The sequence below is a fragment of the Colias eurytheme genome, chromosome 21 (assembly GCF_061535395.1).
Source record: "Colias eurytheme isolate Ceu_HAF_F1 chromosome 21, ilColEury1 Martin Lab GWU primary, whole genome shotgun sequence".
NCBI classification, from domain to species: Eukaryota; Metazoa; Arthropoda; class Insecta; order Lepidoptera; family Pieridae; genus Colias; species Colias eurytheme.
Genome location: NC_143000.1, coordinates 1,132,158 through 1,149,204, shown reverse-complemented (window position 1 = coordinate 1,149,204; position 17,047 = coordinate 1,132,158). Strand labels below are relative to the sequence as shown.

At 33.7% G+C, this 17,047-nt stretch overlaps 2 protein-coding genes across 2 annotated transcripts; both read right to left on the bottom strand.

The window, feature by feature from the left end:
- Positions 1 to 1,681: 1,681 nt before the first annotated feature.
- Positions 1,682 to 10,810, bottom strand: LOC149898892 (uncharacterized). The gene is made up of 12 exons (XM_090114573.1): positions 10,499 to 10,810; positions 9,905 to 10,068; positions 9,470 to 9,550; positions 8,802 to 8,965; positions 8,114 to 8,289; positions 7,714 to 7,813; positions 7,197 to 7,357; positions 5,869 to 5,990; positions 5,131 to 5,260; positions 3,039 to 3,165; positions 2,606 to 2,718; positions 1,682 to 2,097 (listed from the first exon to the last, which is right to left on the bottom strand). The coding sequence occupies exons 1-12, from the start codon at positions 10,685 to 10,687 to the stop codon at positions 1,975 to 1,977; spliced, it is 1,650 nt and encodes a 549-aa protein (XP_089970699.1). The 5' UTR covers positions 10,688 to 10,810; the 3' UTR covers positions 1,682 to 1,974.
- A 137-nt stretch (positions 10,811 to 10,947) lies between these two features.
- On the bottom strand, positions 10,948 to 16,956 carry LOC149898891 (uncharacterized). Its single transcript, XM_090114224.1, has 12 exons — positions 16,813 to 16,956; positions 16,467 to 16,630; positions 16,148 to 16,228; positions 15,766 to 15,929; positions 15,333 to 15,505; positions 14,987 to 15,086; positions 14,506 to 14,666; positions 13,075 to 13,196; positions 12,532 to 12,661; positions 11,815 to 11,941; positions 11,371 to 11,504; positions 10,948 to 11,070 (listed from the first exon to the last, which is right to left on the bottom strand). Exons 1-12 carry the CDS (start codon positions 16,954 to 16,956, stop codon positions 10,948 to 10,950), a joined length of 1,623 nt encoding a protein of 540 aa, XP_089970350.1.
- Positions 16,957 to 17,047: the final 91 nt, after the last annotated feature.

The following is a 17,047-nucleotide window of genomic DNA, read 5'->3' as shown; positions in this document are numbered from 1 at the left end:
ACAAGTGATAACCCTGCGCCTCGCTAGTTTAGGTAACATGCCGGGGTAAACGCCGGGAGACGGCCTACATAATCTCTTTATACTATGGTATTATTCTATCGTATAAATTTTATCAAAAAAGTAGTTACGTTTTCAGTGTTGGTCAGAGGCAAGTCAGGGGTTAGATATAATGTATCTATAGGTATTAAATAAAGTATTAGTAATCTATGTGTGCGTCCACACTGAATGCGCGGTGGCGGCGGCCTAGGCGGGCGCGACGAGCGGGCGCTCGCGGTGGCCACACCGACGCGCGAGCTCAAGTAGCGGTTCGACGTTTTTCGGGTGTTGCAAACTTTGGACGATTTGCTATTTTTACTGGACAGTCCGATTTTGAGATGAGATCATTATAGAAGTTGTACACGAAATAAATAAAACAGAGGAATAACGGGTGAATCTTATATGAAGAATTGAGATTATACCCTGCAAAATTACTGTGGTGTATATAAGTGTTTTAGATTGAATCACACTTATAAATAAAGAAGTTTCACTACAACAATTAAGTATTTACCGCTATTTTACGAAAAACAATAAAGGATATAATATAAGAAGTCGAGCGACAAGACCGAACTGGTTTGTTACCCCCGCCGTCCGCGCATTGGGTCGCTTGCTGACTAGGCCCGTAGTGTGGCCAGAACGCGCGGATAGGAGAGTTTGAAAACTACGCGCGCTGGCTCGCTCATTACCGTCGCACTAGGCTTCCGCCATAGTCATTTCAATGTGGACGCAAAGGCGCGTTTCATACGTTTGATATTTCGCGCCCGCCGTCGCAACCGCGCTAGGCTCGCAGTGTGGACCTGCACTTAATGTCAAAAAAGTGTTAAAATAAAACAACAATTGAATATTCATAACAAGCATATATTTCCGAAAAAATTTACAAAAACAAAATAGAAGTAACAAAAATGTCAGTTCACTCATGTTCAACTCAAAATAATAACTTTAACACAACGTAAATTTAATTTTAATTATATACATAAATCTAAATAACATAAGAAACTAATTAATAACTAATTCTAAATAAAGTCATATTTAGTGGCTACCTAGTTTTTATTCATATGTTATAATTTAGTCAATAATATATTAATTTACGTGTTGAAACTAAAGAGCAAAGTGTAGGAATGTTTCAAACTCTTTACATATCTTTTTTTACGACTTGCTGGTAAAGTAACTGACCTATTTGACACTTGTTCTATTTTAATGCATTATTGTTTTCTTGTCATTCTAACTGATAGATAAACTAATCAGATCATATCCAGAAGTTATAACACTGGCTTCTTGTAAATTCCTTTATTACATATCTGTTTAAAAAGATAAATTTCATGTACTTAAAACTATAATAGTGGACTATAATATTAACCAGATTCTTGTTTATTTCCGTCATAATACCTATATTAAAAATATACGTGTGGCACTCGAGGACTGCCGCGGTAAAGCTATTGCATAGCATCGCTGTGCGGGGTGGAGTGGGGGGTTTTTTCGTTACGGAATTTTTACATTCGGTCGCCGCGCTCAGTCTGAGATAAAAGCTATGCAATTGCTTAAAAATAAATCTTTTTAATTGATAAAACCTAAAATAGAGAATACACTTTTTATGTCAATCTTATATATTATCTTATATACAACAAACACAAAAATAATGCACCAAAAAGTTAACAAAAGACTATTAAAAAACATTACCAATATTATGGTAATTTGGAATCTTCAATATAGATTGAAGATTCAAAAATATTAGACTTCTCTTACTTTTTTTTATTCTTCTATCGTAATACAGACTATACAAAAAAACTATTGACTTATTTATTATGAAACGAAACAATATCCTTGAGAACATAAAAAGCTAAGTTCTTTTAAGACATGAGAGGAACAAAGTACTTAAGTAATTAATAATTATTATGAATATATTTGTTCGTAGTTACATAAACAATAAATATAATAAGTTTAACTAGAACAACTTAATTTCAATCCATAAGACCAGCTCGGCGGTTGAGAGGAATAGCCAAGTTTTTCTGCTTCTTCGTTCGCTTCAAAGGGTTTTTTGAACACTTCCAATAGATGGCGCACCTGCGATGAGAAAATTTATTAAAATATCTGCCATAAGCAATATCAAATACTAGCTTCCGCCCGCGGCTTCGTCCGCGTGGTGTTTTGATAAAAGATAGCCTATGTTCTTTCTCAGGGTCTAAAGATTGTCTGTGCCAAATTTCATCAAAATCGGTTGAGAGGTTTAAGCGGGAAAGCGTAACAGACAGACAGAGTTACTTTCGCATTTATAATATTAGTAGGGACTAGGGATAAGCAATCTATACTAATGTTTTAAACGTAAAAATTTGTGAGTTTGTATGCTAGTATCTCTTTAACGTAAAATCAATGAACACAACCTAAAGAAATACTTTCTTTTGCCCTCGGTTTTGGCCACGAAAGAAACAGCTGGTATGGCAATAAAAAGGGAAAAATATATTTACAAGAAGGAAATAGGAAATATCTTAAACCCAACTAATAACTTTCTACAGGCATTTTTTTTTTGTTAAATATGTAAAATGTAAATATTATTTTGTATATGTATTTATACCTTTTTAAAATCATTTTTCTCAGCGTCAGCAATGGCGTCTTGTAGTATCCAATTCCTCGGCACATACAGGGGGTTCACTTTAAGCATTCGCTCTTTACGTATCTCGTCACTTACTAAAAGTATAAGGAATTAATATTAATTTTAAATTTTTAGCAATTTTAATTAGATTTTCAAGTGTGTTTTTTGGAAAACTAGAAAATTAGTGCGACCTTATTTTTATCTTTATTTCATAATTCATTTATTTACGTAGCACATACATAATAATATGTCCTCAAATAATTTTTTGTTTAACACAAAAAAATTACTTTTCGTCTGCTTTTTTCTTTGGAAATCAATCTCATCTACGCTCTTTGGGAATATAATATGGTTTTAAGTAATGTTCTGGAATGATTATGTATTTATTCTTTGAAAAAACGTTTTACAGTATAATTACCATTTTCAGCGTCAATCCGTTCTTTATACCTTTTCACCCATTCGTCCCATCCCTTCCCTTTGCACAATTTAATCAACGACCAGTGATTTTTTAATATTTCTTCATCACACAGCCGATCTAAATTTATCTGGAGAAAATATAATATTTTTCATTCCTTGGTTAAATTAAAACTTATTCATCGAATAACGTATTAAACTTCCATTTCAAAAATGTATTCTAATTGTCCGTATTTGACAGTTTACAGGTGACATTTTAAAATGTTCATGTAATAGATCAAGAGCCCACGATGGCCAGACATTCCTTTCTTTAATAAAGTTGAAAGTTTCTCTGTATATGTCTCCGATACAGATAAGAACGACTAGCGATTATCAAGTCTGGGTTGTGGTTACTTTGGCAGGAAACAGGTAGTAAGGGTGTATAAAATTGTACCTAACTTTCATTATAGTTTAAAAGCTAAATTTTATATATGTTACTTGGGGAGTATAATATATAAGTAATAAAGTTAAGTATATCTTTTACGAGGACTTATGTTGATGGAATTTCACGTATCCCGATGACTTTTTTATTGTGTCATCGAGATACGTGAAATTCCATCAACATAAGTCCCCGTAAAAGATATACTTAACTTTATTACTTATATATTATACTATTATTTTTTTAATAATTATAGTTAACTAATGCTTTAGTGGGTTATTTCATATTTGTTACGCTTTTAGGTAGACCGGACTCTCAGTGGAGTTTCGTTTGCAAAAATCGCGGACCTAAATCTGACTTCTGATATATATTGTATAGATCCCAGACATCCTATAGACAGATGTTGCCAACCAGTTTTGTGGTCCCCCTGCCCGCACCCCGGTAATTAAATATGGCATACAAAGAAAATAATAAAAATTTCCAAAACATGCCGTGTGGGGTATCAAATGAAAGAGCTTATTGAGTAGATCACGAATATATAGCATACTATATACATTTCTTACACTTTTTCTAAGATTTTTTAGAAAATTTACGAAAATGGTCCATTTTTGAGTTAACTTTAAACCACTATAGATTGAAAACTCATGAATATATTTTTTAAATTATTATTTTAAATAATTAACAATAGTCCATTGTTTACGATTCAATATTTCGTACAGTGAAATAGTTGCATGGGGGAGTGGGGGGAGCATTCAAAGATGGCGAGTATATTTTCAAGTTCATATAGTATATAGTTATTTTCATCAAATCCACCACATAGCTCACTTATATTATATTACGAACTATTGAATCATAAACAATGGACTATTGTTAATTATTTAAAATAATAATTTAAAAAATATATTCATGAGTTTTCAATCTATAGTGGTTTAAAGTTAACTCAAAAATGGACCATTTTCGTAAATTTTCTAAAAAATCTTAGAGAAAGTGTAAGAAATGTATATAGTATGCTATATAATCGTGATCTACTCAATAAGTTCTTTCATTTGATACCCCACACGGCATGTTTTGGAAATTTTTATTATTTTCTTTGTATGCCATATTTAATTACCGGTGTGCGGGGAAGGGGACCACAAAACTGGTTGGCAACATCTGTCTATAGGATGTCTGGGATCTATACAATATATATCAGAAGTCAGATTTAGGTCCGCGATTTTTGCAAACGAACATCTCCTTGGAGCCTGCTCTATAGATGTAAGAACCATGAAAACTGTCTGGCTCTTAAGGTAACATCTTTTTATAGGTCCCCAAGTAACATATATATAAAATTTAGCTTTTAAACTATAATGAAAGTTAGGTACAATTTTATACACCCTTACTACCTGTTTCCTGCCAAAGTAACCACAACCCAGACTTGATAATCGCTAGTCGTTCTTATCTGTATCGGAGACATATACAGAGAAACTTTCAACTTTATTAAAGAAAGGAATGTCTGGCCATCGTGGGCTCTAGATCTATAATACTTTATTGGACGGATAAATTTTAACCAAGGATTGAAAAATCAGCCCTTAGCAATACAAATCTTTGTAAGAAGCAGACAGTACAGACTTCAACATTATTAATTAAATTATTCCACGCAGACAGACCCACGGTCAAAAACCAGTTCTAAATTACTTACTTCAGCCAATTGTCGGAAGGTAGCTGTAAAATCCGCCATAGTGCTTTGCATCATACTTAATAAATCTTTTACTAGTTTTTCGTCGCCATCTTTGAAAGTTTCAAGACCAAGTTTTAGGTTGAATGTATTTCTGGAATTATTAAATTGATAATTATACACAATAATTATTGATGATTAAATCATTGAGGTATTATTATAGAGAGAACACCACGAACAAAATCTGTGCAACAAGCGCAGCGAATCGGGCCGGCTAGTGAGTCATACACTTTGTAGATATTCTCTTATTACTTATAAATTAAAACCAATCAATGTAACAAATAAATATTGTTTATCTTATAAAAAAATATGAATAAAATTTTCAATTAAAACCAATCAATGTAACAAAAAAAATGGTTTGAGACTATTGACTCTAACTCGTGTTACAAATAGTTTAGTAGAGATGCCCTCTCTAGTACGTAGTACATCGTAACTCAATGGATTAAATAATAGTTTTGACACAATGACTGTATTATTAAAACTATTCTTAGTCCTATTTTAATGATAAGAAATGTTTTAGGGTAAAATCAATTTTTTTTTTAATATTTAGTTAAAAATAAATAGAGCAACTAAGGCATTTTATGAGATTTAGTTTCCAAAAAAAATACTTCAGACAAATTCACTGACATGTAAGTCACACAAAATTTTGTAAGAAATTTGTTAAAATATAATTTATAAGTAAGTGTACATATTATTATTTACCTAATTTTATCTTCTACATATTCATCCAACGTCGCCTGTATTGCCCGTATTTTTGCTATCTGCTCCACTTTTAGTATAAGCACCAACGCTTCGGCGAACTTATCTAAATTCCATAGCAAAATCTGTAAAAGAACAACAAAATCAGTAATTTCCAAAAAAATACAATAAAATATAAATACATAAACAGATAAATAAAATATGAATATCCATCTATTGAACAGCTTAGTATTATTTGACTTAAAAAATATCAACTTATCTATTATGGTTAAGAAATATGCATTTCAAACATGCAAACAGACAAAAAACGAATTGATAAATAAAAAAAGTTAAAAAAAAAACACGCTTAAATGAGACAAACAAATGAAATTAAATGTATTATCACCAATCCTTGATAAGTGTATAAATCTATATATATAAAACTCAAAGGTGACTGATATAGTGATCTATCAACGCACAGCCCAAACCACTGGACGTATCGGCAGGCCTCCGTCACTCGCTCAAGGTCGCGCTATAAGTGCCTACCGCACAGTAGGTCGGTACCGACCCAAGCGGCAGTTGGTTGGCACACGCGAGACTGCGCACCCGCGTCACGTTTCCCGCGCTCGCTACCAAGATGCCCGGTTATTGCGATGTGGACGGGTGTCGGAGTTCAAGAGTGAATAACAAGGAATCGTCTTTTTTTCACCTACCAGGCTACTTTTTATCCAGGAGACACATATAGCGGGTCCACGCGGGTGAAACCGAAGGAAACAACTACTATCAATAAGATTTCATTTTTTTTATTGTATAATGTAACAAATATAATTAACAATAAAAAATTAAGTGTTTCAGCAACTCTGTGTTTAATTTACGCGCTCGGTACAACCCTAAAGTTTTCGTTTGATGACGCAATCACGCGGCGTGCGCGGGAAACTCGCTTCTCGGTGCGTGTTCGTAGAGTACATTTCTTACTGCAGCCGAGTTGCGGCGCAATTTGTAGGTAAATATAGCGTAGGTATTTTAGCTTTTGTATGGGAGTGATGTATCTGTTACGAAGTAACTATTCTCTAATCTGTGGTATCGGGCTGAAATTTGGCAAGCAGGTAGATGTCATAACGCAGGCGTCCCCTAAGAAAGGATTTTAGAAAATTCATCCCCTAAAGGGGTAAAATAAGGGATGAAAATTTGTATCATGTAAATTTATCTTTTCCACGCAGGCGAAGCTGCGGGCAACAGCTAGTTTTTTAATAAATCTGTCCGTTTAAAGTGGGTAAATCGACTGTACATGAATTTATTGCCTACAAACATACAATTGAAGCTAATATGTGTGTTAAAAAGTTATTCCTTACCTCAGGCTGCATCTTATAAGCATATCGTCCCATATCATCAGATGAATTTGGCACATAATGATCATAATAGTGGTCTATGAAACCATACGGTCCGTAGTCTATGGTCAAGCCAAGAAGGCTTATGTTATCTGTATTCAATACACCGTGCGTAAATCCTATACCTGTAATTAAAAATAATTAAATTATTAAACCATTTTTAATAGTTTCAAGAGTAGATATTTTTAGTATAAAAGTTAAGAACAGATTATTTATTTTATTCAACCGCGTTTTCAAAATAAATTTTCTTTGTACAAACTGTCATCCTCTATATTTTTATCCCCTTGGCGGTTGAATTTATCAAAGTGCTTTCTTAGTGGATAGATAACAGAGCTGAACTCTCTTTTAATAAAATGCAAAAAGTCATTCTTTGCTACTAATAAATCATTTATTACAGTGTTCGTATTTACCAATCAGCATATAACATTCATTATGTATTATTTGCAATATTTAAAATTAATTATAAACAAGTAATTCATACCTTGCCATGTCGCTACCATGTCCAAATTCCGATGAGCAACTTCTGAATATAATTTGACGTATCTATCCTCATCATCAAGGCTTATTTCTGGGAAATGATGCTGAAATAAAAAAAAATATTAGAAAGGTTCTAGTAAAACTTTAATACATAAAAAATTAGGTTACAACATATTAATATCATAATCACAAAGTATTAAAGAAATACCAAGTAGAATTTATGTGCAAAACAGTAAACACAACCTATCACTATAGAATACACGCTAACACCTTACACCATAGACAACATACCCTACCATATACCTACAGCACACCCTTCCATAGACAGCACATCCTACCATAGACAGCACATCCTACCATAGACAACACAGCCTACCTTTACATCCTTCCTACGCAATACTTACTTTAATAATAAAATCAGCCAATTTTGCCGCCAATTCAGGCTCGCGTCTCTTATACAGTATCTCGAAGGAGCCGATCCTGTACCACGCGGGCGACAGTCGCACGACTATCGCAGCTCTTTCTTGTCTAGCCATACCACTGTACGTTTTGTCGCGCCACACTTTGTGGTCGTCGCTCACTGAAAATAATTAAATTCATTTTACAAACATTCTTCTCTAACGGTATATCTTCTATAATATAAAAATGAATCGCAAAATGTGTTGGTAAGCGCATAACTCGAGAACGGCTGAACCGATTTCGATAATTCTTTTTTTATTATATTCCTTGAAGTACGAGGATGGTTTTTATGTAGAGAAAACGTAAATATGTACCACGGGCGAAGCCGGGGCGGACCGCTAGTTGTCAATATTAAAGTATAACTTAAGGAACGTTAAACATTTTTCTAAATTAAGCCTTATTGTAATGACTTAATGGTCTATATACAACTAAAACCCAAAACAAAATAAGAAAATACTAAACTAGACCTTATTACAATTACACAATATTCTTATCTGAATCATATAAACATTAATATTAGCGGTAGTATTCAACATTCAAATTACAAAACGTAACTCAATTAATAACATTTACAAATCACGCTAAATTACACATTATTACGACAGCAAAAAGTTCAAATTCCAAAAACCTTACCTACCAGCGCACCAGCCCTCGTGGTCGGTATCCCCAAGTAGTAACACGCTTCGCTCGCGATCATTTCGCGAATCGACGAGCGTAATACCGCTCGTCCATCGCCGAAGCGGGAGTATGGCGTCTCGCCGGAACCTTTGAGCTGGGGTTGCCAGGTTTCACCCTTGCTGTTAAAAAGGTTGCCATGTAGAAAAGTGGAAATTAAAATGCGTGTGGTTTTTATGAAGTGAAAGGTAATATAAACAGTGAAAATCGAATATTTTTCATTTTAACAGAATTAAAAAAAAATTAAATAATTCACATAGATAATATATAATATTATACTAGCTTACTGCCCGCGGCTTCGCCCGCTTTGTCTAAAACCTAATAAAATATATACTAAAACCTTCCTCTTGAATCGCTTTATCTACTAAAAAAAACCGCATCAAAATCCATTGCGTAGTTAAAGATTTAAGCATACAAAGGGACATAGGGACAGAAATGCGACTTTGTTTTATATTATGTAATGATAATGATGATGATACTTACAACATTTAAATCTGTTTATTTAAAAATGAAATTCAATTGATCTGTTACTGACAGTAAATAACATATTATCATCAAAATTGTGTTTAATAATTGATGCATATAAACTGTTAGCTATTTATTTAGTATTTATCAATTATACAAACCTGTTCACATATTCTCCCAAAATATGTGCTCTTCCATCACCAAGTTGATCTGCCCAATATCCAAATTGATAACCCCCATACCTTAAATTCAGAAATGAATCAATATAATTAATATACGTATTTACAAAATAAATGAAGTCAATGATGAAAATCACAATAATTATAATCGAGAAGAAAATTGTATCCTCACAACAGTATTTTTTTATGAACTATTACTTATATACTTATATATATTTTAGATATATCAATGAATTACATAATAAAGTGTAGAATTTAATATATATAATTTTCAACGCCATGCCCTGTCAGAGCTATAGACGGGCAGGAATCACTTCATACAAAAAGTATACAATAACGTTTGATTGCTCCACCGACGAGGCACGGCCTGGTCGCAACACGGTATAGAGTAAACTATCCTTAAGTATACGTACTCACCTATGAGACACGCTCAGTCCACATTCAGGCAGATATTTGCCGCTCACAAAATGTACAAACTCCTCACTTTCAGACACTTTAGGGTCTAAATCTAGGACATCTGTAAGTGCGTCTTCAGACACACACACTAAATGTAGCTTGCCTGTTAATGGTTCTGTAGGTACCTAGAGTAGATAATAATAACAATGATGAAAAAAGGAATCAGATGTTAATAAAATTACTGTCTATATAAGGATGTATATGCCTGCTTTGGTACAAGATATTAATAATAGTAATAAATGGGAATTTAAAAACTACCAAATACAGCTATACTTTCTGTTTATCAGAGAGCAAAATAAAGTAAATAGAACTTTATAATACTATATAGAACTCAGACGCTTTCTTAGTTGCATTTTTTTTTGTCACTTATTTACGTTATAAGAAAGATGAATTACACAAGACAATTTATATCATCGTTATCGTTCAAATAATCATTAGTCACCGTGCACGAAATTTCAAAACAAAATATTTGCATAGCATATTATCGCATGAATTTGAATTGCGCCACAATATTGGTTTTTAATTTTAATCGTATAAAACACAAGAAAATCTTACCTTTGAGAAAATGGCATGATTTACGGCCACTGGTACATTATACTCAGGATTCTCATTAATTGGAAGTTCAGCGTAGCTTGGAGGACTTTTAAATTTAAAGTCCTTAAAATCGTTTATTAATTTAGTGCCTAACATCATTTCCCTTGGGTTATGTAGTAAGGCATGGAAAGTACTAAAGCCGCGCTTCATATATTTGAATAAACTTGATATGATAAAACTTTTTTAAATGTCCTGAACACTGAATAATTTTAAATTAATAATAGCAGCCTGCAGGTAGAAATTTTCTGAATTCTGCACAGTTTAGTATGACAGTGACAAGTGACAACTGACATTGACTATTTGAAATTGCCATTAAAGAAATAAGTTAATAAAGGTTGCGTTCAAAAAATTAAATAAAAAATTGGATAATAAAACCAATAAGAATAATTTAAAGGTTTTTAATTATAAAATTAACTGGAGCAACTTATTTTCAAAGCATAAGCCCATTGTGGTGGTTGCGCTGAAAACCCGTGCGCCTCTGCCTCTGACTGAACTTCGTAAGGGTTTTTCAAAACTTCCATGAGAAATCGGACCTTTAAAAAAAAAATGTATGCGTGTACTAGAGTACACACGTAAGAAGTGAAACTTCTTTATGACCTTAAAAATGTCACGAGTATGGCGTAACGCAAATATGTCACGCGTACGGCGTAACGTAACGCAAAAATGTTACACTAAATTTTTGTTCAACCCCGATAAAGAAGTTTCACTTCAATAAAATTTCTATCTAACGATTTAAAAAATGAACAATTCCCTACATACAGGACGTTTCTTCGAATATTGTTTAAAATAATATTACGAGAACATTACCTATTAAAAAAATAATTATGTTATACCTTCCCAAAATCATCCCTCTCTGCGTCAAAAATAGCTTCGTGCAACATCCAATTTCTTGGTACGTACACAGGGTTCACGCTAAGCATGCGTCGACGGCGCTCATCTTCGAACATACCTACTGAACTTGCGTCCACTGTAAAAATATGTGAGAGTAACTAATCATGAATAATTATTGAGACTAGGACTGTTTTATTTTGTAATTAACTAGCTTTTCGCCCACAATGTATAAAACCTTATAAATTATGTACTTAAACCTTCTTCTTGAATAACTCTATTTAATTAAAAAAAAACCCGCATGTAAATCCGTTGTGTATTTTAAAGACCTAAGCAATAAGCATACTGTATACATGTTACAGACATTAGGACAGACGCAGAAAGCGACTTTGCTTTATACTATGTAGTACAGTTAAATCTGAAGATATTATTTAGCACATTCTAATAACCTGCTTCTTTCTCCAATCGTTCTCGATACTGATCCAGCCAGCATCCCCAATAAGAGTGCATAGACAAGCGCTTGAGCGACCATTTCTCTTCCAATTTTACTTCGTTTACCATCTCATTGGGCTCCAGCTAAACATTTACATGGAAATTATCTATCTATGTCAAACCAAAGGTATTGCTGGTTCATATATCATCATCATCAGTCCACATACGTTCCCACTGAGACACGGGCCTTCTATGAGGGTACTGGCCACAATCCACCACGCTAGCCAAGTGCGGTCTGGTAGATGTCACATGTCGACGAACGTAACGACGTAATGTTATTATAAATAAGATTTTAATTTTATTGATTACTAGCTTTCCACCCGCGGCATCGCCCGCGCACTCAAAGAAAAACCCGCATAGTTCCCGTTCCCGTGGGATTTCTGGGATAAAACCTAGCCTATGTCCCGGGGTAAAAAGTAGCCTATGTCCTTTCTCGGGTATCAAAACATCTCTAGGTATACCAAATTTCATGCAAATTGGTTCAGTAGTTAAGGCGTGATTGACTAACAGACACACAGACGGACAGAATAACTTTCGCATTTATAATATTAGTATGGATTACAGGTGCATCATTCAAACAACATCTATCTGCTATCATAAAAGCTAATTCTGCAGTCAAACACTCTTCAATTTTATGACCCTATCCGAAAACTACTGTAAAGTATTCAACTAACTTCAGCCAATTGTCGGAAGGTTGCTGTGAAGTCAGCTCCAGTCTGCTGCATCATATCCAACAGTTTCTCAATCAGTTGCTCGTCTCCCCACCTCTCTTCGCGCAGACCAACTTTCATGAGAAACGTTTCTCTATAAATAATTACAGAATTAGACTGTATTACGATTTTTTCCCGTAAGAGGTATATTAGGTACTGAATTGCAAAACCGCCCGAGACGCACACACTACAGTCAAAAAATATTACGTGATACTGTAATAACTGTAATAAACTATAATATAATCTGTATATAATCTGTAATAAACTATATGTGCTAATAGTATGTGCAAGAAGCAGCTAGAAAGAAAATATGATTATGTAGGTAACTGACTGTTCTTTCATTATGTCCAATTCTTTCATAAAAAATAAAACTTTTCCCAGTTTTATAAAGAGTCGGGGGAAAAAACGGTCAGTGCAGCCGCTTCCGGCTATAATCCGCGGTTAAGCCCAGTTTATTTTCTATACAGATTTAAAATAACCTCTACTAAGACTTTAAAGAATACCCACAGTATTTTGTTCTTGCAATACGTATCCAAAGTCTTCAATATATGCGTCATGTGAACTTGCTGGGATGGAGACAAGAGAGGTTTGATGGCGTTTGCGAGTTGACCGACATTCCACACCACAACCTGCAACTTGCAAGTATTATTTTCCCGCCAATTTTAACGTTTGACAACTCGGTCTTGTTTCGATTTAGTAATCCTTGCAATGTTTAGTCATATAAAGAAAGCTTCCTTTAAAAGAGGAAGAAACATTCGTTACATAGGTAACGCAATATAACATTTCAAAGTTACTTCAAATCATAAGAAATAATATTATGTTCTCTGCAGTCAAGTTTCGCTTACGAACGTGATAGCACGTTAGACTGTCAACGGAAATATCTTCACGAAACAACGGATTTTACTATCTACCTAGTGTGAGTAAATCTTATAATAATATTATACAGATATTGAATTTTGAAAAATTGAATTGAATTTTGAATCACTATTATTCAAATACAAGTGAAAGTTTTAAATTTATTTGTGCTACTTTCTCCGATCAACAGGCATTTTTCATGGACAGTGTACTATGACTAAAGTCTCATAATAATAATTATAATCACAGATAATAATATAATACCTTCTATAGGTATATAATTTTAATCTTCTATTACCGGAAAACGTTGATCTACCTTACTCTTATCACTTGGAGGGGATGAAAAATATTATATTTTGTCCGATTCTCAGATCTACTCCATATTGCTAATAATTGCTCTGTGATCTACTCGATATGCACAAAAAATTTCGTGAGAATCGCCCAAGCCGTTTCGTAGGTTTGATCGTTTGTATTTTCTATCGAACATAAAATTATTGTTTTACGTCAAGGAACGTGACATTACTACGTAAAAGACAATTTTATGTGTTGAATACATAATTAAATATTTAATTGTGCATATTTTTCTTGAACTGTAGATTGTTTTTTTACGATTCCGATAATGATAAAATTATACTGATCTAAGGATAGTTGTTTAGCACGCGATATCATTTGTTTAGTTTTTCAACTAACATAAAACAATCGTCAAGAGGATAATTATTAATGTTAATCGTTAAAGTCTTGTATAGCTGTACCTAGTATGTAGTTTCAAACAACCATAAAACAACTACCTACCTAAACAAAATATTATTCATTTATGACGTAAAGTCACTATTATAAATTATAATAATTATCCGTTTTTTTTTTCAAACGTAGGTTTGCATCTCGTAACGTTATTCAGAAAAAATAGGTAAGGTCTTAAATTTTACCAATTTTACCATTAAACCAGCAAAACAGTTTTAATACCAACACGGTCGGTTTATATTTCGAATTATTTCGGAGCTAAAAATACCACAGACAAATTCAAAGACAATAGACACACCTCTTGGGTTATGCACAGGGTTATGAATTAAAAATAAAACATACATCCGGTTGCTTGGACAGCGAGTATCTTGCTTCCCCATCAGAGGAATTGGCAACAAAACCACCGTCGTACGAGTCCACGAAGCCAAACGGTCCGTAGTCCATCGTCAACCCTAGGAGACTCATGTTATCTGTGTTCAGCAGTCCGTGTGTGAATCCTAAACCTATAATGTATTCAAATGAAAGGTATATGAAGAAATTACAATTTAATTAATTGTAATCGTAATCTAAAGTAAATGTAGGGTTCGATATGATTCCAAAAGCCCCTAAAAACCACTAGTGGAAGTTCAAAATCAACCATACAATTCAAACATAGTTGAAATAAAATAAAACGTGTAAAAAAGACCGTGTGTACCACACACACGTGTCAGAAGCGAAACTTCTCTGGCAAGATTCAAATATAGCAAAATGCTACACAAGAGTATTCATAGACAGCCATGTACGTCACCTTCTCCGACCAATAAAAAAGTACTTCTCATCTTACCTTGCCATTTCGCAACCAAATCAAGTGTCTTGTGTGCAATTTCAGAGAACAATCTTATGAATCTATTTTCATCCGTTAGCTGTATGTCGGGGTAATATTCCTGAAAGAAACATTACAAAATAGATACCATTTAAATCGAGCAAACAATACGCTACGAGCTAGAGTTCCTTCTTGTAATAACAAGGAGGAACTCTAGCTCGTAGCCTAAGCCTATAGCCTAAGATAGATTTTTTAATGTTAAATTAAATAGATTAAAATTAAAAAGAACAGTATATTGCGCCCAGTCAATAGTTGACTATACGTACGACAATAGTACTTACTTACTTACTTACGTTATGACTCTTACCTTGATCACAAAATCAGCCAGCTGTTTCAAGGTGGGCAATTCTCCATTCCTAGACAGAATTTCGAAAGAACCAAAACGGAACCAACTGGGTGACAAACGTAACAACACCGCCGCTTTTTCGCGGCGAGGCGTATTCGTGTAGAACACGTCTCGAATAATTGTCTCGTCACTCACTAAAAATAATTATTTTTTTATCATTTATCTTTCGACTTTTGACCGCCTCTTTGGTACAGTGGTTAACGTGTGGAGACGAAGAAAAAAATGTCTCTGTCTGGCAGGTCACAGAAGGCTAGCTAAATTTTGACCAGTGTGTGATCCTTATTTATAACAAATCAATCATCATCACATGTGATAAAATATGGTAACCACCACTCAAGCTACACTAGTAGTATAGAATTAGAAACAATAAGACCTAGTTAAAAGGATGTATTACCAACTAAAGCAGCTGATCGTACAGTGGGTATACCAAGATGGTGACACGCTTCTGATGCGATCATTTCTCGTATACACGACCGTAACACAGCTCGACCGTCATAAACACGGGAATATGGAGTTGGACCAGATCCCTTTAATTGTACCTGCCAACGTTGTCCCGCTCTGTACAGTGAGAAAAATTGAATAAAATATTATCCATAGATTTTGTATTAACGTAAATCATAAAATGAAGGGATAGGGTATTTTTAAAACGTAATTTTTTGGTAAGACTTTATAAAATAAGTCAAGTAAGGTGGCACGCAATTTTAAACTAAAGTATGGCGATTTACGAGTGGGATAAAATAGATTAATTATGGACAGATGTGAAAGTTTCATATTACCTATTGACATATTCACCCAAGATATTAGCTCTTCCGTCACCTAACTGGCCAACCCACAATCCATACTGATGGCCACCGTATCTAAAATTATGTTATTTATATAGGTTTTTTTATGTCAAACAATATTCAACATTTTGTATATCTAAAGGTTTTTAGATGAATTTTGATGATGCTGATGATGTCAGAAGTTATGGGTACAGGATCAAAAAGGTTCGTGCGAGAAGTAATAATAATCTCTTAAAAATATATACTTAAACCAGGAAGGAAAAAAAGACAAATAGAATATTCGTAAACTTTTGAAAATACAGCCATAGGTTACCTATGAGCGACTGGTAAAGCACCATAAGGCAATTTCTTGCCGGCGACAAATTCAACGAATTCCTCACGAGTCGTTATTTCAATGTCCATATCTAGAATATTGTTCAATGCATCCTCAGATACACAAACGAGGCGCACGTTTCGTTCCAATGGGCGTGGGGTCACCTGTAATTTATTATGGAGAGCTTTTAAATACAGATAAATGTTTTACAGAAATTTTACGGTCTATTTCTGGCTTGCTATAATATTATGTTAGGTACAAGCTTATTACAAGTTATTGTATAGGAAGTTTATTAAACAAGTTTTATTGCACGTTTGTGTAGTAGGTAATAATTATTTATAACTACCTCGGAATAAACTACGTTTTTGATATTAGCTACAACTTGATCATGGTTCTCATCGATAGGCAATAAAATGTATTTTGGGTACTGACTAAACCTCCAGTCGGTTAAATTTTTTAAAAGTTTCGTAGATTCACCCTCCATTTTCATTGTGATTATTTAGATCCACGATGGATTTGTGGTATTAAAAATTAAAATTATTATAATAAATTAAAACTAATGACGTATTCTATCTAAAAAT